At 43.3% G+C, this 25,327-nt stretch overlaps 1 protein-coding gene across 1 annotated transcript; it reads left to right on the forward strand.

The window, feature by feature from the left end:
- The first annotated feature begins 5,281 nt into the window (after positions 1-5,281).
- txnrd3 (thioredoxin reductase 3) lies at positions 5,282-22,439 on the forward strand. The gene is made up of 16 exons (XM_030729208.1): positions 5,282-5,660; positions 6,237-6,297; positions 9,231-9,340; positions 13,161-13,268; positions 13,919-13,991; positions 14,083-14,202; positions 14,308-14,450; positions 15,048-15,163; positions 16,113-16,338; positions 16,604-16,696; positions 17,158-17,234; positions 19,085-19,241; positions 19,508-19,615; positions 19,888-19,983; positions 20,085-20,219; positions 21,380-22,439. The coding sequence occupies exons 1-16, from the start codon at positions 5,544-5,546 to the stop codon at positions 21,440-21,442; spliced, it is 1,803 nt and encodes a 600-aa protein (XP_030585068.1). The 5' UTR covers positions 5,282-5,543; the 3' UTR covers positions 21,443-22,439.
- The last annotated feature ends 2,888 nt before the right edge of the window (positions 22,440-25,327 follow it).

Genomic DNA, 25,327 nt, shown 5'->3' on the forward strand with positions numbered 1-25,327 from the left:
GTCACTTTGCAGAACAATTATTCCATACTGGCAACTCTCCCTATTTAAAAAAAAAAAAAATCCTGGAAACACCTCTGATTGCCTAATCAGCTTGCTGGTAAGAAGCTGTTGACACATCTGCTTCTTCACACTATGACTAATACATTATGATACATTCTGCAGCATATCATATCACAGAAAAAATGCTCAAGGCCCTAACAGTCATGGCTGATTGTTACATTCAGGAAATGTTCACAGAAGGCCGTTTAATAAGACCTTTGAGGAATTTTAGAGCCTTTTGACAACTATTGTTAACTCTGTTCCCAAACAGCCCCCCGACCTCCTGATTTACTTCCTCTTCTGTCTGTCAGGAAGATTACACAAAAAACGTACCTAACCAAATTCTGGGAAACTGTGAAAATGTCATGTATAGGCACTTGGGCCAATAGAGGGGGGGTAAGGGGAACATACAGTACAGGATCGACTGAATATCACCAAAAATTTTGGAGAATCAGTCAACTTGCTGTAGACAGGTGTTCACGCCCACGTCCAGTATCTGCAAAGAGTTGTTGCAGGTTTAAATGGTTTATTGCAATACCTTAACGAGGGTGTGGTGGTACTGGGGAAATAGTCTTAGCCACAAATCAATGCAGTAACTTATAGGTGTGTGTGTGTGTGTGTGTGTGTATTACTTGTATTATTCATGTTGTCAGGACATAAATCTGTGAAAATCATCTCTCCATAATTTAATTCTAACTTTTAGGTTGAACATTCAGGTTAAAGTTAGGTTTCAGTTAACATGAGGGCAGGTAGTTACGGTTAGAGTTAGAGTGAGGCTCCAGGAATTTAATTATGTCAATGCTATATTGCCAAAAGTATTCACTCATCTGCCTTCACACAAATATGAACTTGAGTAACATCCCGTTAACGTGATGTCGGCCCACCCTTTGCAGCTATAACAGCTTCAACTCTTCTGGGAAGACTTTCCACAAGGTTTAGGAGTGTTTATGGAAATTTTTGGCCATTCTTCCAGAAGCACATTTGTGAGGTCAGACAGTGATGGAGGAGAAGGCCTGGCTCACAGTCTCTGCTCTAATTCATCCCAAAGGATTTCTGTCAGGTTGAGGTCAGGACTCTGTGCAGGCCAGTCAAGTTCTTCCACACCAAACTCACTCCTCCATGTCTTTATGGACCTGCTTTGTGAACTGGTGCGCAGTGATGTTGGAACAAGAAGGGGTCATCCCCAAACTGTTCCTACAAAGTTGGAAGGATGAAATTATCCAAAATGGAGGTATGCTGAAGCAAGAAGAGTTCCTTTCACTGGAACTAAGGGGCCGAGCCCAACTCCTGGAAAACAACCCCACACGATAATCCCCCCTCCACCAAACTTTATACTTGGCACAGTGCAGTCAGACAAGTAAGTTCTCCTGGCAACCACCAAACCCAGACTCATCCATCAGATTGCCAGATGGAAAAGCGTGATTTGTCATTCCAGAGAACACGTCTCCACTGCTCTAGAGTCCAGTGGCAGTGTGCTTTACACCACTGCATCTGATGCTTTGCATTGTGCTTGGCGATGTGAGGCTTGGATGGAGCTGCTCAGCCATAGAAACCCATTCCATGAAGCTCTCTACACGCTGTTCTCGAGCGAATCTGAAGGCCACATGAAGTTTGGAGGTCTGTAGAGATTGATTCTGCAGAAAGCTGGTGACCTCTGTGCAGAGGTGGCAAAAGTACTGACATTCTGTATTTAAGTAGAAGTACAAGTACTTATGTTAAAAAATACTTTGGTAAAAGTACTGGTTCAACTTCTTTACTTAAGTAAAAAAGTACAGGCTCTGTAATTTACTCAAAGTAAGAAAGTAAAAGTAGCTCTTTGGAGGACGTTTCTACCTGCTATTTTTGTGTAAAGCTAACCGAACCTCATTATATATTATTTTAATAATATAAAATAGTACATGAGAATGCAAACATTATTCCAATCTAAATTTTAATCCTAATAAATGTACTCAGCGTGAATCTGTTATGTAGGACACAAACTGTGAAAGGGAATTTAAACACAGCCCTGTTCTCTGTGTCCTCCATAGTAGAGGGTGACTGTGCCTCCACCTAAACACCAACATGAGGATACTCAGGGGTTACAGTGGGATTCAGAAGGTGGAGGAACCCTAAGATCAGCTGTAGTGGCTCTGCATGGGGAGAAGAATCACAACTACCTATTGTGAGCTGCAGTAAATGATGTTGGTGTGCAGGCTGTGATCAGCTGACCTGCTGCTGCTGCTCTGAGGTTTACTGCTCTGTGTGGATGAACTGAACTCACAAAGATGTAACCCAGTATTTCACAGCTCTCTGAGCTGATCTCCATCCCCTACACTGACAGCATACAGGCTGTAGAAATGTTGGATTCAGTGAATGAACCTCAGCATCAGCAGCTTTGATTCAAACTCATCTCTGCTGCACTGATGTAACCTGTAACTCTGACCATGAACACAGCCTCTGTGCACCAACACAGAGCTTTACTGTAAATACAGTGCAACAAACTGACCTGTTTATTACGTACTAAACTGCAGTATTTTCATACAATCTTTGAATTACACAAAGTCAGCATACCTCAGTTTGTTTTGCAGTCCTTACCTTTAAATCTCTCTTCTTCCTCTCCTGTCCTCTTTCTCCATCTCTGAGTGAACTTCTCTCTCTCTTTGCTCTCCTACAGCAGCTCTTCTTTTAGCTAGCAGACACACTGTGTGACAAACTGCACACACTTTGTGGGTTTGCTGATATTTGTTGAGCATTTAGAAACATTGCATTTACCTGCCACACGTTACTCCCTTCATGCTCGCTCCTCTTCAGTAGCGCTAGCTAAGCTGTTTATGTCCCGCGAGCACAACTTACGGACTCGGTCCGGCCCGCTGTGACCCCTGATTATAGCGCTATAAATGAGACATTAATTATATGGGTTTGCGTATTTAATCCCTTTGTACCCGATAAGCCGGTGATGGAGGATACACCAGTATGATTGTCTCTTATATGTGTTATTATTCCTCCGATTAGGCTCAGATCGTTTGATGTTTGACTGCGCACTGACCGGAAATAAAAACTTCTGTGGTGTCTGTACTGCTCTGCTAAACTATATATGCATATATGGTCTCTTTCTCTTAGGCTTTATTAATTTGTGTAAAATAAGTAACATGAGCTTGAACATGAAGGCTTGGCCTCAGCTCAAAGAAAGAAGAATGCAGAGGGCCTCTTGCAGGTCTCTGGCCTTCCATATAAGGGATGACCATATGTTCAGATATAGGATGAAGTTGTTTTCTTAACCATATATGGAAAGTTAGGAGTATGGGGGTTTTGACCACCTCTATATAATCTGTGTGATCTCTTTGTTCGGAGAGCTAGGGCGATTAGAGACTTACCCTCTCCCAGGTCGCAAAGGAAAGCGCCTGTTTTGACACTGTCTGTTTCTTTGCAATAAACTTTTGTATATATGCATTAAGACTTTGTCAGCGAGGATTTTTTCCCAAGAACACATCACTGAAGACACCTCACTTCTCTCTGATGTGTTAAAAAGTAACGAGTCTGTTTGAAAATGTAAGAACTAGAAAGTACAGATACTTGTGTAAAAATGTAGGGAGTAAAAGTAAAAAGTACTCAGAAAAATAAATACTCAAGTAAAGTACAGATACCGAAAAAAATCTACTTAAGTACAGTAACGAAGTATTTGTACTTCGTTACTTCTCACCTCTGCCTCTGTGCACTATGTGTCTCAGCATCCACTGACCCCACTCTGTGATTTTATGTGGCCTTCCACTTTGTGGCTGAGTTGTTGTCATTCCCATTCACTTCCAGTTTGTTATAATACCACTAACAGGTGACTGTGGAATATTTAGTAGCAAGGAAATTTGGATTTGTTGCACAGGTGGCATCCTATCACGATATCATGCTGGAATTCACTGAGCTGAGAGCGACACATTCTTTTAGAAATGTTTGCAGAAGCAGTCTGCATGCCTGGGTGCTTGATTTATCTCCTTGTGGTCATTGAAGTGATTGGAACACCTGAATTCAATGATTTGGATGGGTGAGTGAATACTTTTGGCAACATAGTGTATCTCTGAAATGATGAAATGCACATGTGGGTGTGTCATGTAATGTTTATACAACTTTATGTGGACAAAAGGTTTGCTTAAAACTGCTCTATGAAGGATGTTTCACTCTTTTGAGGACATTTTGGTAAGTAGTGGCAAATTGAAAACATGTTGGAGGGTTAGTGACCAAACAATGGAGCGAAAAATATTAGTTCATATGTTATTATTTTATATTAAATTGTATTTAAAAAAAATTAAATTGTATTTACCAGACTTTTTATTACTGGAGTTATCACATTTTAACAGAAATCTTATGCTACAGAGTGGACATCTGGAGTTTGACTGCCATGATTGGTCTGACGGAAGATGCCTTCAAGTTTTCTGAAGAGTAATGTCATTTGCTGCGTGACTTAGAACTAAAAGTCATGATTTCTTCTCATCATGTCCTTTTGGTTCAAATCTGTCCTCCAACCTAAAGAATGTACAATACTAAATTTGCAGGTAATAATTTTTTTCATGGACAACTTGCTTTGAGGTCCATGGATAACTGGTGACGCATTATTTAGAAGGGAAAGCACTGATAAATAAGTTTAACAAAGAGTCTGGCTCTGTCTGCCAATTTGGTTTGTATCTTCTAGAATAAAAGATTGAAATGTTTGACATAAAATGGAACAGACCGTTTAAGAATGAAGGATTTGGAGTGCACCTGTGGTACGCTTACCAGCAGATGGCGGTAGATACCAGGCTGTGTTTTTTTACTTCCAGGTACTGACACTCAGACAAGTACCGGTCATAATAACGCTGAAATACTCAGGACCTGTGGGCTCACACTTTATCGGTTATTAGCATAGCTTTGTGTTGCTGTAAAATACTAACAGTACAGGAATACATTCCTGTGCAGCTCCTCTTCCATTCGCTCCTGTCTTAAATAAGGATTTGCTGTCTTTCAGACACGCCTGTAGGCCCCCAATTTGTGTTAGCGTCCCCTTAACCTATAATTTTGTTCTCTATTTTTATGTAAACGCGTGTTTAATTATAAAATACTTTCATTTAAGCAGACTAGTTCTTGTGTTTTACAGTATGTAATTAACCAACTTGTGACGTTTATAGGTAGATGCGGTTTGTAGCACGAGGTTTGCCGTGTGGGCGGCGTTCATCGTTCTTAGCGATTAGTAATGGAACATACAGAGAACACGGTGACTCACATCGAGCGCACCCAGCGTAGCGACAGAAGAATGGTAGAAGGCGTTTGGCGCGGTTGGTAGACTAGCTGCTGACAGCGAGGGGAGAGGAGCTGAGGTCAGATCTGCGGCTCGGCTGTCTTTTGTTATTTCCCCTTGGAGAAGAGATCGAGAGACTTAGATCTTTTCTTGCGTTTATACACGGAGAGAGGGTTTGTGCGTTCCCCCCCCCCCCAACTTGTTTTATAGTCAGCCGTCTATCTAAGCTTGCCCTGCGCAGGCGGACGGAAATATCTGGAAAATGCCTCCCGTCGAAAATGACACCGGGAAGAAGGAGCTCAAATCTCAGATACAGGAGCTTATTGACGCCAATCAAGTGATGGTTTTCAGCAAAAGCTACTGCCCGTATTGTATAAAGGTAAGGCGTTTGTTTTATTGTAGGGAGTAGGGGGCTCAACGCCGGTCGGAAACTTCCACCTTCTCCCGCGAAGTACACGGGCTTGGTCTAATTGCTGGTTTGACTGCACTGACGCAGTTTACTATTGGTTATAAGTTTGCTAAACCACTCAAACAGCGAACAGCACAGTGTTTACTTTAATTTACGTAATGTCGACAGTGGCGGAAGATGAACCTCCAGATTTATACATTTTGATATAGGCTTATAAGCTTCAGCCGCCTTTCTCAATGTGCTTCTTAGATAAGTCAGCTTGCACAATTTACTACTCTGAGTTAACTCGACTAATGATTAGCTGAAACGCGCTGTTTACAAAGCCGCGCTAATTTGTTAATTTTTCATACTTTCCTTTTTAAATACTTCTACCACCATAACTTAGACCCAAGGGCTCACTGGTAGCTATAACATGGAGTAGCTGCTTGTAAAGAAATTGTATCTTTTGACTTTAGCCTTTGAAGATTTCGGTGTTTTGGGGTTTTTTGTTTTGCTTGTTTTTTTGATGTAGGCATAATTGTTTTGCATACCTTTGTGTCTTTTTAGGTGAAAGACTTGTTCAAAGAGCTGAAAGTCGAGTGCAATGTGGTGGAACTGGATCTCATAGGTAAGACGGGCGCTTGTGTGTATGTGTAGCAGAAAAGACTGATAGTGTAGCACCCAACCTCTGTTCACATTCTGATGTAACTGATATAAGGTGTAAGTGAGCTTGTCAGCACCTGGTACTCCCTCTGTAAGGGCGCCACAAGTGGATTTAGGAGCATGAGTCACATGATAATTAACGGTAACATAAGATAGTTGGGAGTATTGTAAAATAAGTCATTTAAATTTTAACTGTAGACTCTGATCAACACCCTACTTTCTGCACATGAGTGAAAAAGACGCAGTTATAAACAGAAGTATGCTTGCATCTCTCTGGGTTCATACCTCATACCAGTCATTTAATGAAAACAGGACATGTTTATTATTGGTTTTTAAAGTCCTTTATTTATTAGGTATGCTAACATTTTAGTGTTGCACTTTTAGTAATTCAGTAATGGCAGTTAAGCTGCTTGCTGAAGGCCTGTGTTTCTCATTTTTCTGTTGTTTGCCTGTTTGCTTTGTGCTGTCAGTTTAACTGCGCCTACTTTAATGTTTTCCATTTCCACAGTAGTGAATCTAGTTTCCTGCCAACGTATTTGAAATGTTGTCCTATACTGGTTCACTGAGTTGGTCCACACTGTGCTGTGGGCTGTCTTTGCAGAAGCGCAAAATGTGCTGAGTCATTCGCTGAAGATGGCCTCTTGCCACATCTCAGTGCACTCCCACCTCCCTGGTCCTGTCTTGTAGAGTGATTTGACAGGTTTTAATATGCTGCAGTTAGGTAGAAAGGTCATCACAGCATCAGCTAAGGAGATTGTTTGCTTATTACATTGTTACACAATAGCGGTTTGTCCCAGAAGGAAACTAGAGGGGATTAAAGGTGAACATTTTGTTAGAGCATCACATCTTGCTGTTTGGGTAGTTGACTGTATGAATTAGACCAGAGGTGTTAAACTCAATCACAGAACGGGCCAAAATTGAACGCGCAGTCTAAGTCGCGGGCCAAACGGGATTAACCTTTGTTGAACAGTCTTCAAACTGAAAATATTTTAATCAGCAACATGAATTTGAATGTCCATAATACAGAAACCTTTTCCTCAACAGATCCAATAAAATATGTTTTTCTTCAAAAATAACATCAGGGAAAATGAGAAAACTTCAAGCTGATGAAAAATTGTAAATTTCTTTTTTGATGTGATAGAATCAAAAAAGAAACAACAAGCTCTTTAGTTTTCTCTCTTATTCCATTTCTTTCTTACGTTCCATGAACTGACACGTTTCCTCAGGCACCTGTTCTGTCTTCAGGACTTTGCCGCGCAGCATTTCCTGCTCTGTGATGCACTGTCAGCTGACCCATGCTTCTGTCCACTGACCAACACTGGAAAGCGGATTAGAGCACAGGTCTCGACCTGTGCGGCAGCTGTGGCAGTGCATAGTGGGATTTGTAGTATAAGTGATGGGAGCGCCGGTTACCTTCAGCTCGCGGACCACATTTGGCCCACGGGCCTTGAGTTTGACACATGTGAATTAGCCTATCATTTCTATCAGCAGGTACTAAAACAGCACTCCTTTCTGTTGTAGGGCTGCAACGATTAGTCGACAATAATCGACAATAAAAATAGTCGACGACGAATTTAATTGTCGACAATAGTCGTTTATTATTACTGGTGGGTTTTTTTTTTTTATGTAGTGAGACATCTTCCTGTCCGTCTTTCTCTGGCGAGCTTCACACATGCGCAATCCGGCTGTTAAGTGATGACGTAGAATTCCATTTCCTGGTCCAAACTGTCACGTGATCAAGTTGCCGCAATGCTGTGTCCCTGGTTGCTATAACTCGAAAAAAACACACTCAGGTGTGATTTTACTGATGATAAAAAGAGAAGCGGAAATAGCTGCAGTTGATAAGGTATGTTAGAATCATCTTTAATAGTGACCAGTCATTGGTTATACCAGGGGTCGGCAACCCGTAATCCGGAAAGAGCCATTTGAACCCGATTTACACGGAAAAGCCGCAAATAATAGCGGAAGCCGGTAGCCGCTACCGGAAGCCGGTATAGGTTACCGCGAGTGACGCATATATTGAGAAACTAAAATAAATAAGTAAAATGATTTTATTTTAATATTTCAAGATCACACTAATGTTCCAATTTAAAACTATAACAAAAACCGAACTGAGAAAAACAAAATGCACTTCAACTGGATACTGATAATTTACTTCCACGACCCGCAGAGCCGCACATTAAGCCTGAATGAGCCGCATACGGCTCCGGAGTCGCAGGTTGCCGACCCCTGGGTTATACCGTTGCTGTTTATTTAGAATCATTTGGACCCAGAAACGACGTCAGAGTTAAAGATCGGATAGCATTCAGCCGCACGTTTAGTGATGGGGGATACTGGTAAAACTGTGCAAACTTTGTTTTACAGGGACAAAAAAGTACTATATATATTTTCTTTATGGTTGGAAAAATGGACCGTTAGTCATATCAGCAGCAAACCTGATTAAAGGTTTTGAATGAAGTATGTGTTACTACCACATTTTAAATAACCTAATGCTAAATGTAAAAGCTGATAGCTAAATAAGTGCCATTTCATAATTATGCAATTCATAATCCGACTAGTCGACTAATCGTTTCAATAGTCGATGACTAATCGACTATCAAAATAGTCGTTAGTTGCAGCCCTATTCTGTTGTGTTAGTAGTCAGCTGTTACTGGTGAAACAGATCAATGGTTAAACTGATTACACACAGATTATTTAATTTCCTCCTGCTGTTTTTCAAGAAGCCGTCATTGCAAGAATAAGAAACGTGAGGTTTCTGATACCGGCCTTTTTTTTTTTTTTTTTTATGTTTGCATTTCATTTACACATTCTCAGATTCTATAAACACAAGATGCACGGTTAAGCTATGTGAAAAAAACTGACACAACTTTTTTTTTTCTCTCTCTCTCTTTTCTACAGATAATGGGACAAACTATCAGGAGATGCTGCTTGAGATGACCGGACAGCGAACAGTTCCTAACGTCTTCATCAACAAGAAGCACATTGGTGGCCTTGACAAAACAATGCAGGTAAGAAACAAATGTCTTCTTGCAGCATGGATCTGTCTTTTTCTGTGGTGGTTCAGTCTGTATTCACTGCTCAGTACTCAGTGCTGCCTTTTCTTATAACAGAAGTTGGTTGGAAATTTTTGTCACAACAGGAAGGAAAGAGGTGTGAACACAACATGTGGTTGTGCCAGTGTAACATGTTAGGAAGCTGCGTTTGTCACCTGTGAGCAAATAATTGAACTAACAAAAAAAAAAAAGACTGGGTTATTCCAGGGTGCATGAACAGGGTGGATATGTCATCATATCCGCTGCAGAGCTGCAAGTAATGATCATTTTTATGAGTTAATCTATGGGCTGTTTTTACAGTTGGTGGCTTTTTGCCATATCAAAGCATCCATCCATCCATCCATCCATCCATCCATCCATTTTCTTCCGCTTATCCGGAGCCGGGTCGCGGGGGCAGGAGCCTAAGCAGAGAAGCCCAGGCTTCCCTCTCCCCAGCCACCTCCACCAGCTCATCCGGGGGGACCCCACGACGTTCCCAGGCCAGCCGAGAGATATTATCTCTCCAGCGTATCCTGGGTCTGCCGCGGGGCCTCCTCCCGGTGGGACATGCCCGGAACACCTCACCCAAGAGGCGGCCAGGAGGCATCCTAATCAGATGCCCGAGCCACCTCAACTGGCTCCTTTCGATGTGGAGGAGCAGCGGCTCTACTCTGAGCCCCTCCCGGATAGCTGCACTCCTCACCCTATCTCTAAGGGAGAGACCAGCCACCCTTCGAAGGAAACTCATTTCTGCCGCTTGTATTCGCTATCTTATTTTTTCGGTCACTACCCAAAGCTCGTGACCATAGGTGAGGGTAGGAACGTAGATCGACCAGTAAATCGAGAGCTTCGCTTTTACACTAAGCTCCCTCTTCACCACGACAGACCGGTGCAGCGTCCGCATTACTGCAGAAGCAGCCCCGATCCGTCTGTCGATCTCCCGCTCCCTTCTCCCATCACTCGTGAACAAGACCCCGAGATACTTGAACTCCTCCACTTGGGGCAAGAACTCGTTCCTGAGCCGGAGAGGGTACTCCACCCTTTTCCGGCTGAGGACCATGGCCTCAGACTTAGAGGTGCTGATTCTCATGCCGGCCGCTTCACACTCGGCTGCGAACAGTTCCACTGCGAGCTGGAGGCCACCCCCTGATGAAGCCAACAGGACCGCATCATCTGCAAAAAGCAGAGATGAGACTCTGAGGCCACCAAGGAAGAAGCCTTCCACCACTTGGCTACACCTCACTGTGGTTGTACAGAGACTGAATGGCCCGCAACAACAGGCCAGACACTCCATACTCCCGCAGGACCTCCCAGAGGATACCCCGAGGGACACGGTCGAATGCCTTCTCCAAGTCCACAAAGCACATGTAGACTGGTTGGGCAAACTCCCATACGCACTCGAATATCCTTGAGAGGATAAAGAGCTGGTCCAGCGTTCCGCGACCAGGACGAAAACCGCATTGTTCCTCCTGGATCTGAGGTTCGACTAACAGATGGACCCTCCTTTCCAGCACCCTGGCATAGACCTTACCGGGGAGGCTGAGGAGTGTGATCCCTCGAAAGTTGGAGCACACCCTCCGGTCTCCCTTCTTAAAGATGGGACCACCACCCCGGTCTGCCAATCCAGTGGCACAACCCCAGATCTCCACGCGATATTGCAGAGGCGTGTCAACCAAGACAGCCCTACAACATCCAGAGCCTTCAGGAACTCAGGGCGAATCTCGTCCACCCCAGGGGCCCTGCCACCAAGGAGTTGTTTAACTGCCTCAGTGACCTCACCCCCAGTGATGGCCAGGTCATCCCCCTCATCCCCAGACTCTGCTTCCACTACAGAAGGCGTGTCAGTGGGATTCAGGAGGTCCTCGAAGTATTCCTTCCACCGCCCGACTATAGCCTCAGTTGAGGTCAGCAGCACCCCACCCGCACTATAAACTGTGTGAGTGGAGCACTGCTTTCCCCTCCTGAGTCGCCTGACGGTTTGCCAGAATCGCTTCGATGCCGTCCGAAAGTCTTGTTCCATAGCCTCACCGAACTCCTCCCACACCCGAGTTTTTGCGTCGGCCACTGCCCGAGCTGCATTCCGCTTGGCCTGTCGATACCTGTCAGCTGCCTCCGGAGTCCCACAGGCTAACCAAGCCCGATAGGACTCTTTCTTCAGCTTGATGGCTCCCTTCACCTCCGGTGACCACCATCTGGTTCGGGGGTTACCACCACGACAGGCACCAACCACCTTGCAGCCACAGCTCTGAGCAGCAGCCTCAACAATGGAGGTGCGGAACATGGTCCATTCGGACTCAATGTCCTCAGCCTCCCTTGGAATGCTGTCGAAGTTCTGCCGGAGGTGGGAGTTGAAGATCTCCCGGACTGGGGCTTCTGCCAGGCGTTCCCAGCGCACCCTCACAATACGTTTAGGTGCACCAGGTCTGTCCAGCATCTTCCCCCGCCACCTGATCCAACTCACCACCAGGTGGTGATCAGTTGACAGCTCAGCTCTTCTCTTCACCCGAGTGTCGAAAACATACGGCCGGAGATCTGATGATACGATTACAAAATCGATCATCGACCTGCGACCTAGGGTGTCCTGGTGCCATGTGCACTTATGGACATCCTTATGTTCGAACATGGTGTTTGTTATGGACAAACTGTGGTTTGAACAGAAGTCCAATAACAAGACACCATTCGGGTTCAGATCGGGCAGGCCGTTCCTCCCAATCACGCCCCTCCAGGTCTCACTGTCATTGCCCACGTGAGCGTTGAAGTCTCCCAGCAAGACTATGGGGTCACCAGATGGAGCACTCTCCAGCACCCCGCCCAGTGACTCCAAAAATGGTGGGTACTCTGAACTGTCATTCGGCGCATAAGCGCAAACAACAGTCAGGACCCGTTCCCCGGCCCGAAGGCGCAGGGAAACTACCCTCTCGTCCACCGGTGAAAACTCCGACGTACAAGCAGCAAGCCAGGGGGATACAAGAATACCCACCCCAGCTCGCCGCCTCTCACCGAGGACAACTCCAGACTGGAACAGAGTCCAGCCCTTCTCCAGGAGACTGGTTCCAGAGCCCAGGCCATGCGTTGAGGTGAGCCCAGCTATATCTAGCTGGTATCTCTCAACCTCACGCACTAGCTCAGGCTACTTCCCCACCAGAGAGGTGACATTCCATGTCCCAATAGACAGTCTTGATAGCCGAGGATCGGTCCGCCAGGGCCTCCGCCCTCGGCCACCGCCCGACACACACCGCACCCGACCCCTATGACACCTCCTGCGGGTGGTGGGCCTACAGGAGGGCGGGCCCATGTAACCTCTTCGGGCTGCACCCGGCCGAGCACCACGGGCTAATGCCCGGCCACCAGACACTCTCCCTCGAGCTCCCTCCCCAGGCCTGGCTCCAGGGTGGGGCCCCGGTAACCCTATCCCGGGCAGGGTAAACTGTTCCCTTGCTTTTATAGACATAGGGGTCTTCTGAACCGCTCTTTGTCTGGACCCTCACCCAGGACCAATTTGCCATGGGAGACCCTACCAGGGGGACAAGCCCCCGGGCAACATAGCTCCTGGGATCACTGGGACACACAAACCCCTCCACCACGATAAGGTGGCGATTCCATATCAAAGCATATCACAGGTATTGGTATAGAATATTAATTTCCTGGCTAACATAAACTGTTTAACTGTTTATCTTCAAGGCAATAAAAGTCTCTCTTTAATGTAACTGTAATTGAAATGAGTTATGCATGTCATTGCCACATGGTTGGCATCTCTAAGTGCTGTAGTGACAAATGTTGTTTATGTTTGTGTCAGGCCCATAATGATGGCAGCCTACAGCAGCTGCTGAACGGGGAAAATGAAAATTACGACTACGACCTGATCGTCATCGGAGGAGGTTCTGGAGGCCTGGCCTGCTCAAAGGTGATGAGTCAGAATTCAGTGTTTAGCCTAGATTGACTGCTTCGGGAAGGTGGGTGTGCAAGCTGCGGATCCCACAGACTGTCATACTTGTGTATTTGTGTGGAGGTGCAGCTGTAATGCTGTAAGGAAAGCTGATTGTGTTCTGGTGAGGAGCGGCTTCCCTGTCAGTAGCAGAATTTTAGACATTTGCAGTCTTTGGATGGATTTTTAGTTGGTTTTTATCACACTTAGAACAATGTAACAGTGGCTAAGGTTATCTTCAGTTCACCCAAACCTCTTTTGCTCCCCTCTCTGTGTGTAGGCCCTCATTATAGACACACACACACACAGTGAAACAGAGCAAAGGACAGAAACTAGCATGACTGTAAAAGACAGGAAAAAACAAACTCTTAAGCAAGGCTAAATTGAAAATGGGTGAAATTAATTTTGGTGAGTAACGTAAAGTATATTGTTACATTAAGAGGGTTTTATTTGAAAGGGGTGGGGGGGTACAGGTGGTTCTTGGTCTGTTGTGCAATTTTGTTCTTGGCAATTTGTCAGATTGAGCGTGAAACTAATGCTGATGGTGTAAGTCTGCATTCGCTTATGCCACTTCTGTTTGCATCATTAACCTGTGCAATCTAACAGTAACACGTATTCTTTGACAACAGGAAGCTGCTACACTGGGGAAGAAGGTCATGGTGTTGGATTATGTTGTGCCCACACCAAAAGGAACCACTTGGGGTATATTTCCCATTTAGTAAGACTCATATGACACAATGTTTGTCTGGATCTGTTGTGGCTGCTAACCGTTGTGCTCTGCTGCGCCGATCAGGTCTTGGTGGAACATGTGTGAATGTGGGCTGCATTCCCAAAAAGCTGATGCACCAGACGGCTTTGCTGGGCACAGCCGTGCAGGACGCACGCAAGTTTGGCTGGGAGTTCGATGAAACAGGTGAGTTCACAAAGGGCTTGGTGTGGAAAATCAGAGGCGAGGCCCTCATTGTGTTTCCACTGTTAACTGATAAGTTTCCAATGAAAAGTGTTTGTCTGTCTTCAGTGAAGCACAACTGGGAGACAATGAAGACAGCTGTTAATAACTACATTGGCTCCCTGAACTGGGGCTACAGGGTAGCACTGAGGGACAAGAATGTCAACTATGTCAATGCCTACGCAGAGTTCGTTGAACCACACAAAATCAAGGTAACCGGCTCCTTTTTAGTAGTATTGTTATTATTATTATTAAAGTTAATCTTGTTTATTGTTTTTATATATATATATATATATATATATATATATATATATATATATATATATATATATATATATATATATATATATATATATTCTTAATAGTGTAAATTATTATATTTATATTTATTATAACTGCGGCTGCTGTTACACCCAAATTTCCCCTCTGTGGGACAATAAAGGCTGTTGTTTCTTCTTCTTTAATATAAAGGAATCTTCGGGAAATTAATGCATTAATTATAGCTGTTTCATAATAGAATGAATACTTTTTCATTCTGCACTTGCTCACATTACCATCCCACAGTTCGTTACTAATCTCCGTAAGCCATCAGCTTTGAAATCAGGCCGAGCCTGTTAACCATTATTTTGTTTGTCTTGAATGGCGTTGGACAAATACTTCAGTGTTGTTGTTGGCTTTAGTGCTTATGATCACCTCACTACCTGCACACCAAGCAAACAGTAGAGGTTTCAGAAAAGTCCAATACAGTGATAAGACTTCCTGTTTGTTGCATGTGCCAAAAAAATATCTGAGTCTCTGTTTTCTGACAGGCTACAAACAAACGAGGGAAGGAGACGTTCTACACAGCAGCCAAGTTTGTCTTGGCTACGGGCGAGAGGCCACGTTACCTGGGCATTCCTGGAGACAAGGAGCACTGCATCACCAGGTGATTGCACAGTGCAGAGTATGCATAAAATTTGACATTATACAGTGATGTTACTGAAGCTTCATCTAGAACTCTTTTTTTTATTTTTTTTTTTTTTTTTTAGACCAGTGGGTGAGTTCACAGATGTGTAAAATAAGTGTCACACCAAGCCACTTCCTATAGAGCGTGATCTCTTAAAAACAAGCACACCCTTTAATGATCCGTCAGGTGGCCATGCCTCAGAGCTTTCATTAATCTCCCTTCTGTATGAATGTCAGTGTGTGGTTATCCTCAGGTGTCCTTGATGATTATGCTGCTCTTGGCACTGGCTGCTCACTTATTCACAAAGTCTAAAGTCAGAGGTGGTTGAATGATGTAAGAAACAAGCCTGGGCTTGGTTGGGGCTGTTCAGGGATTTTCTTCAGATCCTGCAGCTGTTGTTGGACAATAAGCCAGATTTAGTACTTTTTATAGTCAGCTACTGAAATTAATCATTTTCACAACCTGTGTCTCCAGCCTGGAAACAAAATGAGCAGCAAAAATATGGAATATGGCTGGATTTATTTGTTGTGAGATAAATTAAATATTGATCGAAATAATTATTTTCAGCTTTTTTTTTTTTCTTTTTTTAATTTATGAGAAAAAAAAAGTCACTTAATTTAAAACTTAGATGAATGACGAGCTTGTGTGAATGGAGTACAGAGCTGCATCTTGACTCCTGTTCTGTTAAATAATCCATAATGTGGCTAAAGGGTGTAAATGGGGATTAGACGGCCTCTCTCCACACCCTGTGAGTTTTGAAAAGAAAAGGTACAGGGTGTGGAGTCCAGTCCAGATTATAATTATCAGAAGCATGTGTCACACCTGCTAAATTCAGTGGAGACAAATAAGAAAAGTTTTTTTGTGTGTTTGTGTTTGCAAAACTAGCTGCTCTGAAGCTCGCTTTAACTTCCCCTCTGTTTTACACCAGTGATGACCTCTTCTCATTGCCTTACTGCCCGGGGAAGACTTTGGTGGTCGGGGCATCCTATGTGGCTCTGGAGTGCGGCGGCTTCCTGGCCGGCCTGGGGCTCGATGTCACCGTCATGGTACGGTCCATCCTGCTGAGGGGCTTTGACCAGGACATGGCCAACCGCGCTGGAGAACACATGGGGGAGCACGGCGTCAAGTTCATCCGCAAATATGTACCCACAAAGGTGAGTGTTAACGCAACCTGCTGTTTGTGATTTAGTGAAAGTGTTGTAACAGGCTGATCTGTCAGTGTGCCTCGATGCATTGGTAATTGCTGTCATCTATCAAAATGTGAGCATACTGTACATAATGGGTCAACTTGAAAAGGGCCTTGACTTATAGTGATAGCAGCAGGTGGTCAGTAGACTTTGATCTGTGCATAAATGACTGATGATTTATTGTTGTACCGTTATGCATCATAATACTTCTCTCTTCAATAATGTGTGTCAGATCGAGCAGCTGGAAGCAGGAACTCCTGGCAGGCTGAAGGTGACGGCCAAGTCCACAGAAACTGATGAGATCATCGAGGGCGAGTACAACACCGTATGTATCCATTCATTTTTCCCTCAGCTCCCTGGTCTGTGACAGGAGTGAATACATTTTAATCAGTTTCTTTCACAGTTTATTCTTTTGGCATAAACTGTTTAGTATTCTGTAGTTATTTTGATCCTAAATGGTTCTTTATAGTGTTTTGTGGTACTTTTTTTTTTTTTTTTTTTTTTTTCATTGTTATTGTTTAACTCCTGGATAAATATAAACCAAATATATGATGATTTTACATAATCTATGATACTGATGATACATGTTAGGATACTGACATTTTTACAGTAAAAACCACATGTACCAATCGGTTCTCATACAGGTCTTTTCAAGACTTGTATGAGAACTGATGCTGCATCATATCAATGGTGCAGCATTTATGACATTTGGTCATTCATGTGCAAATAAAGCACTAATGACTCTGGGTTTCCTTTTAACTAAGAAGCTGTTTTCTTGTTCTTCAGGTGTTGATAGCAGTGGGTCGAGACGCATGCACAGACAAGATTGGCCTGGACAAGGCAGGAGTCAAGGTCAACCCAAAGTAAGTTCAGTGTCTTACTGTATATGCTATTCCCCTCTACGTTTGTTCGATTACATGCAGTGAGCTGTCGCTTTAACACTCGTAGTGCAGTCACGGTGATTCAGCAGTTCTTGCAGCGCGGGGTATGGGGCGGGGGTGGGGAATTTGTGGGAAGATGGGGATGACTTGTAAGTAAGCTGAGAACCCTGCTGTACGTTGGCACTAAACGGCAGAATAAACGATGTTTACATTTAATGGCTTTGTTCTGGTTGCGTCTTTCAGCTTTTTTTAAAAATACATTTCCTGTCGTCTCTATTTTCTGTTCACTTACGATGTCAGAGCTCAAGTCTGGAAAAACACTCTTATAGACTGACACATTATGCAGTTTAATTATTGATGTTGTTAATACAGCATAGAAAGTGCAGTGTTTTCCGTAAGGATTTAGTCTTTCCAGTCTTCTGTGAATAACTGAGTAGCTGAGCTTGTGCGGCTGGCAGGGATTAAAACAGCATGAGACCTGCTTTAAAAAGTCTTCTGAGTCATATGGCCCCATCTTATGACCATAATAATTTTTAGATGAAGCCGACAGGCCAACAGCTGGTTTGCTGCTTCTGCTGCTGTACAGTGCAGATTACCGGCAGTGATATGGATACTACTACAACTGTGTTTCTCCTTTTTTGCCAAGTGTGACCTCAGAGCTAGTCATCCATTTTTTGTGTTATCATACACACACAGCATAAAGGGTTATTTGTGGTGTTCCTGTAGTCCTTTGTTTTCAATACGTTTCTGCATATTCATTGTTCAACATTATGAACTTAAATATAGTTTCTTTTCTTTTTCCCCTTCCTCTGACCAGGGAAGGAAAACAGGCAGTTGTTCAGACATAGTATTTCAGTATTTGACATTAATATCAAGCAAAAAAGACTGTGTAACAGTAATGCTTTTTTTTTTTTTTTTGAAAAGCATATTAGGTCCTCTTTATTGTCATACACGTGCTGTTACAGTGATATATGCTCATTAAACATGGATCAAGTGTTCACTCAGCTCTAAACAGTGTTTCTGTTTTTTCTAGTCTTGACTCTGTATGATTTCATAGACTGTGGAGATCCCTGATAGGGTCCTCTCAGGCGCACAGCTCTGACTGTGAGCTGAGAGGCCTCACCCACTGTGCGAAGCATCTGTAATTCAATTTAAAAGCCTGTTCTTGTTGTTTCAGGTCATTGATGAACTGCAGGGTTGTACCAAGGCCCAGTTTAAGATAAATAAGGGTTATTTTCACTGTAAATTGTGCAACGCTACCCTAGAGTCCATAAATAAAATCAGTTTTTTGGCTCGCACTGCAGTACTGTATCAGTTCCTGTTACACAGTGGTGTTTTGTGTAGCTTAATTACAAACTTACATAGCGACTTATTTCATATTGTAACCTACAAGTGCTTTATCGGAGCACACTTTCTCTTGAATCACCTGCAAATTTATATTCTTAGTGTTTACGTGTTGTCACTAGCAGTATGGCTTGCGGTTCTCCAGCTGTCTCACGGCACTTTCCTGCTCAGTGTGTCAGATGTTTAGCAGGAGTTTCAGTCAGAATTCATCGCAAGACACGAACGGCTTTAGTGAAGGTTACAAATGATCCTCTGACAGTGGACTCATCTCTGTGCTTGTTCTGCTAGACCTCAGTGCAGCACTCGACACTGCTGACCATATTTTATTACAGAGGTTAGAATATCGTTGGTATTGAAGGTGCTGCGCTGCAGTGGTTTGAATGTGCACGTGAATGGGGAGTCCTCTTCACGCTTTTAAAGTGTCGAAAGAAAATTTCAATGGAGTGTGAGTTATTCCCCCTCATTGACCTTTCCATACCGTCTTGCAGGAATGGAAAAATTCCGGTCAACGATGAAGAGCAGACCAATGTGCCCCATATCTATGCCATTGGTGACATCCTGGAAGGCAAGTGGGAGCTGACACCTGTAGCCATCCAGGCTGGCAAGCTACTGGCCCGACGCCTCTACAAAGGATCAACCATCAAGGTATGCTTGTAGCTGCATACCTCGACATAAGCTGTAAAGTCTGTTTATGTAGGATAGAAACTGAATGTTAGTGTTCCATTAACACAATCTGACTTCAGAGGGTTATTTTGGTCTAAGAAGTGGTATTAAACACTGAAATAAGCCATTGAAATGGAAGGAAAACATAGAGGTCAATGTTTTGTGCTGAAAATGATGAACTTATGCACAAACCTTTTGTGCCATGACTGGATTTTATTAATCACCAGCCAAACACTCTGTTTTTGTAGTGCGACTACATCAATGTTCCCACCACAGTCTTCACCCCGCTGGAGTACGGTTCCTGCGGTCTGTCAGAGGAGAAAGCCATCGAGCTGTATGGCCAGGAAAACTTGGAGGTAACTCCTGAATTATTGATGACATGCAGGGCTCACCTGACTGAACTTTGCTCCAGGTCACTGCTTGCAGCTTGAATGTGGTTGTCTCACATTGTTACTTGTTTGCCACCGTATGCCAGCCAGAAAATACATAGTGTATTATTCCGCAGTACTACAAACTCTTGAGTATATCTGTGAATTCAAACTGAAGTTGGACAACAAAATTGTATTTATTTTGAGCTTTTAGGTTTATGTCATGGACCCTCACTGTGTTTCTGGTCTCTTATGTTCAGGTGTACCACAGTCTCTTCTGGCCTCTGGAGTTCACCGTGCCCGGCAGGGACAACAACAAATGCTATGCCAAGATCATCTGCAATAAACTGGACAATGTAAGATTAGAACTACTAAAACACCATCACCATACGCCTCTGATTTGTAGCAACCACCGACCTGAGCTCCTTGTGCTTGTATTGTTTCTGCCGCACTGCAGGATCGAGTCATCGGTTTCCACTACCTGGGACCGAACGCAGGAGAGGTGACGCAGGGCTTCGGTGTTGCCATGAAATGTGGTGCCACCAAGGAGCAGCTGGACATCACCATCGGCATCCACCCAACCTGTGCTGAGGTAAAAAGACAATTCTGCCGTTTAATTTACTCGAGTGTCTCTGCACGGAGGTCTGACACACACTTGTAAATTTCTAGCTTGCAAATCATCAAGTGTCGACTCAAATGGAGTTGCGGGGCCACAGTGGTGTTTGGCCTTTACTAACATCAAACTAAGACAAAACTTCAGATTAACATCTGAAGTCATCAGTTACACAAAGATTTTTGTTTTGTCTGTTTTTTTTTTTTTGTTTGTTTGTTTGTTTTTAAGTAGGTCTAATTTACCACGAATTCAGAGATCAGATTGTCTTTTGTCCCACATTTGCCACCATTTTTATCTTTATTCTTTGGGGCCCATTTCGTGAAAATATTGACATATATAGTCATAAGAGTTTGAGTTTTCAGGCCCTTTAGTGAATTTTTGGGAAGGTTTTGTTATTAGTAAAAGCTGACTGTCTGCAATGAATCACAACTTCTCACTGAGTCACATTATTAGACTAATTAGACTACTAACTCAGTCTAAAACCGCCCTGGGTCCACTATGACATAACTGCTCTTTCCCGCAGCGTGTTGCAATAGTACTTTTGACCAACCAGTAAGAACAGGAAATGACAAACTGCTTTTAGCACACAAATTGCACAGCAAATATGCTGAAGTCAGAAAGAAAGCTGTGTGTGTCTGCAGTTGTCCTATCAGACACACGGGATAAGAAAGCAGTCCAAAGAGCAGCAGGCGGCAACTTCAAAGCATTTGCACGTCTGTTTTTAGAGATCAGACTCGTTGGAGTGGAAGAGGATTTTAATCATATGTAGCACTTAGTAGATCTTAAACAGAATCAGTGTTTGAATATTCTGTGTAGTGATACACGCTTTGTAGTAATTGGTGTAATTAGGGAGCATCATTATTCATTATGTTAATGTGTGCTGGTGCTAATGGCAGTGCATTAGGCTGCTGAGGATCCCCTTGTTTGATGGTTTTACATTATGTGCATTTCCATTTTATGGCTGTTTACCCCACATGTTCATCTGAAAGGAACACAAAGCACTGATGTTTCAGGATTATGTCCACTAAAGTTTCATGTTCTGCTTTTTTTTTTTTTTTTTTTTTAATAAACTTAAGTGTGGAAGCTGCAGGTGACATTAAAGATGCTAACTCAGTCCCTGTGTGTTCTTTACCTTCTAGATCTTTACCACTATGGATGTGACCAAGAGTTCCGGTGGAGACATCACACAGGCCGGCTGCTGAGGTTAAACCCTGCTCGTTTAGCAGGCTGCTCTCACATTAGACTCCCCTACCAAACCCTCTCCTCCTAACTCCCAGTCACCCTTTAAGCTCAGCCTTACCTCCAGGCCCTCATTGTACAGGGCATTTATTTCTCAGGATGAACCTACCACCATGGCCAGCACCTGAAGCAGTAAAACATACACTTAGTGGGGCTGGGAGCTACAAGGTAACTAGAGGCGGTCAGGGCTGAAGATGTGCGCATCTTTTGGCTCTGGCTGAGGGAATCTGATCTGACAGCTGCCTGCTGAACAGCGGGGTTACTCTGCTGATGTTTCTACTGGGCTCCACCAGCGTGTCATTCTCAGAGAAGCACCACCACACACTTCTCCTGTGCGTGTGTGTATTTGGGCTGTTTTTGACGTCCTTGCCTGTAACCTTAAATAATTAGGTGGGCAAGGATCGATGTCCCTCTGCAGAAGCACCTGATGGTGGCCCAAACCCTTCGTCCACCCCCCCACCCAACTTCAAAGCATGTCATTCACCTCTCGTGCACAGAGGGGTGCACACACTCAAATTGACTGATCAAGAATTGGCTCGTTACAGGGTTTGAATGGATGCACAATTATGGTGCACGCATAGGTTATCACCATGCCTTCATCATTCCATACATCCTTCTTTGCAGGACTTTAAGCTGAGTTTGAGATGTATACATGTCCTTGTCAATATTTATCTTTGCTTTGTGGAAGCACCAGAGTTTTCACACTTGGAGAAACTTCTGAGGCGTTGAGCCTGGAAACCTTTCAGATGTTTCAAATAAGTGAGGAAACTTCCACCTGCATTATACTGATGGTTGTGTTTGTACTTCAAAAACTCAGTTTTTAATTTAATGACTGCTTGTTGCATTTTACTGTCTCTGCATTGTTTGTATGTTAAATGTATGTATGTCTTGTAGAGACTAGTTTGTGTCGAACATGTAGACTACTTCTGTCGGTGTTAAATAAAGGCGTGTCCACCTGCAGCTTCTGTCATTTGTGTAACTCCGATTACGGTTCATGTGACTTCCAAAAGTCAAGTAGTTTCAGGATTCTAGAATAAGAAAACCTGATCATGGATTTCATGACTGATTTACTGTCCAATATTTTATTGATTTAGTGCATAAAGTAAGTTATAAACTACTCTTGGCCAAACAGTACACAATCATTCTGTTTATAGTGTCTAAGTTTTATAATAAAGTCTACTCACTGGATTTAACTGGAGTGAGAAGCTATTTAGATTCACATTAACCTGTGGTGCTAAACAGGTGCACTTTGCATGAAGTGGTTATGATATGACTTTGAGTCTCATGCATTGTAAAGCGCACTCTACATTTAGATCAAATCAAATATGAAGAAGGGATACGAGGTGAATTTCATATAATTACAGACAACAAAAACAAACTTCAGTTCCTATTTTCACTCTGGTTGTCTACATCCCAACTGCACCACAGATTAAACCATGTCTGCATCATCCTGCATGGAAACCATTTTGGGGTCAAAATTTAATAAGAGCATGAAATAAATTAATGAATTATGTAAATACAGTGGTATGCAAAAGTTTGGTCACCCCTGATGATTTTCATGATTTTCCTTTATAAATCATTGGTTGTTGGGATCAGCAATTTCAGTTAAATATAAAGCAGATGAACACAGTAATATTTGAGAAGTGAAACGAAGTTTATAGGATTTACAGAAAGTGTGCAATAATTATTTAAATAAAATTAGGCAGGCGCATAAGTTTGGGCACCCCAACAGAAAAATTACATCAATATTTAGTAGAACCTCCTTTTGCATAAATAACAGCCTCTAAACGCTTCCTGTAGCTTCCAATGAGAGTCTGGATTCTGGTTGAAGGTATTTTGGACCATTCTTCTTTACAAAACATCTCCAGTTCAGTCAGGTTTGATGGTTTCCGAGCATGGACAGCTCGCTTTAAATCACACCACAGATTTTCAATAATATTCAGGTCTGGGGACTGAGATGGCCGTTCCAGGACGTTGTACTTGTTCCTCTGCATGAATGCCTCAGTAGATTTTGAGCAGTGTTTAGGGTCGTTGTCTTGTTGAAGTATCCAGCCCCGGCACAACTTCAACTTTGTCACTGATTCTTGAACATTGTTCTCAAGAATCTGCTGATACTGACTGGAATCCATGCGACCCTCAGCTTTAACAAGATTCCCAATACCTGCACTGGCCACACAGCCCCACAGCATGATGGAGCTGCCACCACATTTTACTGTGGGTACCAAGTGTTTGTCTTGGAATGCTGTGTTCTTTTTCCACCATGCATACCGCCCCTTGTTATCCAAATAACTCAATTTTAGTTTCATCAGTCCACAGCACCTTATTCCAAAATGAAGCTGGCTTGTCCAAATCTGCAGCAAGATGATGTTGTAGGTCTTTGGAGCTGCTCTGTGGGTTGACTATGACTGTTCTGTTTTGTTTAATTAATTATTGCACACTTTCTGTAAATCCTATAAACTATATTTCACTTCTCAATAATCACTGTATTCATCTGCTATATGATATATTTAATTGAAACAGCTGATCTGAACAACCAATGATTTATAAAGGAGAATCATGAAAATTATCAGGGCTGCCCAAACTTTTGCATACCACTGTAATGCATAAATGCAGCAGTATATAGTAAAAACAATAGTTTTAAAATGCAGTTAATTAATATTCACTTATGCAATGAAGTCATTCATTATTTTCCATTCGTTATTTTCCAAGTTTCCATTTATTCCTTTCACATAGTTCCAGTGGCCCTGGTGCCATTCGTTGCTCGTCATGCAGCACAGCTGAAATAACTAGAGGTGGACGTTTCAAGTGCTGCTCATGCACAAATGCACTGCATCAAAATCATGCCGTTGAAGTGGTCGGCCCATTCATGTCACCTGCATCAGAGAGCAGCACGGCGATAATAGCATCATTTCCTCCAGGTTTCTGTGGGACTATTCAGCCTCCACAAATGGCGGCTGCGATCAATGGGGTCCAGGTTGGTGCGAAGCCTTTGAAGGGTTCACCTGCTCGCATCTGAGGCCGCTGTCACCTGCACGGGCTGCCATGACGACAAGCACTTTGATGAGTTTCATTAGGCTGATGCTCATTTGTCTGAGGACAGTCTCTGAGTGTCACGAGCTCAGAGACTCACTGATGTTTGCTGTGCCAGACGCACACAGACACAGAGGTTTAAAGGTTTGAGAAGCTTTGATGACGGGCTGCAAGCCGAAATGTACCCGAGTTCCTTCTACCTGTGTAACGCTTTGCTTTATGCACAGTTTATTTGCATGTGCATGTAAAGGAATGAAAGCAGGACTATATGACACTACCAGCTTCTCAGTTTGCCAGTTTCTCCATTAGTGCCGCCTTGTGAAACTGACCATCAACAGATATTAGGGGAACTCTGTAAAGCTGCAACTTTAAACAACTTCTTCCTCTGTGAGTGTGATTTCAACACATGAACCAAAGATGGCATGAAACCCGCTCCTTTAGATTTGATTTGTGTCTTTCTGAAGTGGTTTTGCGTTTGTCTCTGTATGGATACATTATTTCTCTGTAGTTGTTTTATATCTCTTTGTTACTCTTTGAAGTCTTCTCATTGGGGTTGTTTGATGTTTATCATCTCTGCCTTTGTTATGCGTCCGGTTTCAGCCGTGTTGTGTCCTTGTGTTGGTTTTGCATCTGTTTAAAGTTTCTTTTCATATTTGCAGTCATTTTGGTTCTCACCGTATTTCAGTCTGCAGCAAAATTAAAAACTCTTGTCAGGTGAAGTGATTATTATTAATTATCTTGTTATAATTCGGTGTGCTGCTGGGAAATCCTGGGTCCTTGAAATCATGTGGCTGTGGCAGGTTCCACTCACCTAAAAG

Source organism: Archocentrus centrarchus, chromosome 5, assembly GCF_007364275.1.
Source record: "Archocentrus centrarchus isolate MPI-CPG fArcCen1 chromosome 5, fArcCen1, whole genome shotgun sequence".
NCBI lineage: Eukaryota > Metazoa > Chordata > Actinopteri > Cichliformes > Cichlidae > Archocentrus > Archocentrus centrarchus.

Bases quoted from the DNA above. Each gene is read 5' to 3' on its own strand.
- txnrd3 (XM_030729208.1), top strand. From the start codon at position 5,544: ATGCCTCCCGTCGAAAATGACACCGGGAAGAAGGAGCTCAAATCTCAG. The intron at 9,341-13,160 runs GTAAGAAACAAA...TGTTTGTGTCAG, and splicing joins GCCTTGACAAAACAATGCAG to GCCCATAATGATGGCAGCCT. The intron at 19,242-19,507 runs GTATGCTTGTAG...CTGTTTTTGTAG, and splicing joins ACAAAGGATCAACCATCAAG to TGCGACTACATCAATGTTCC.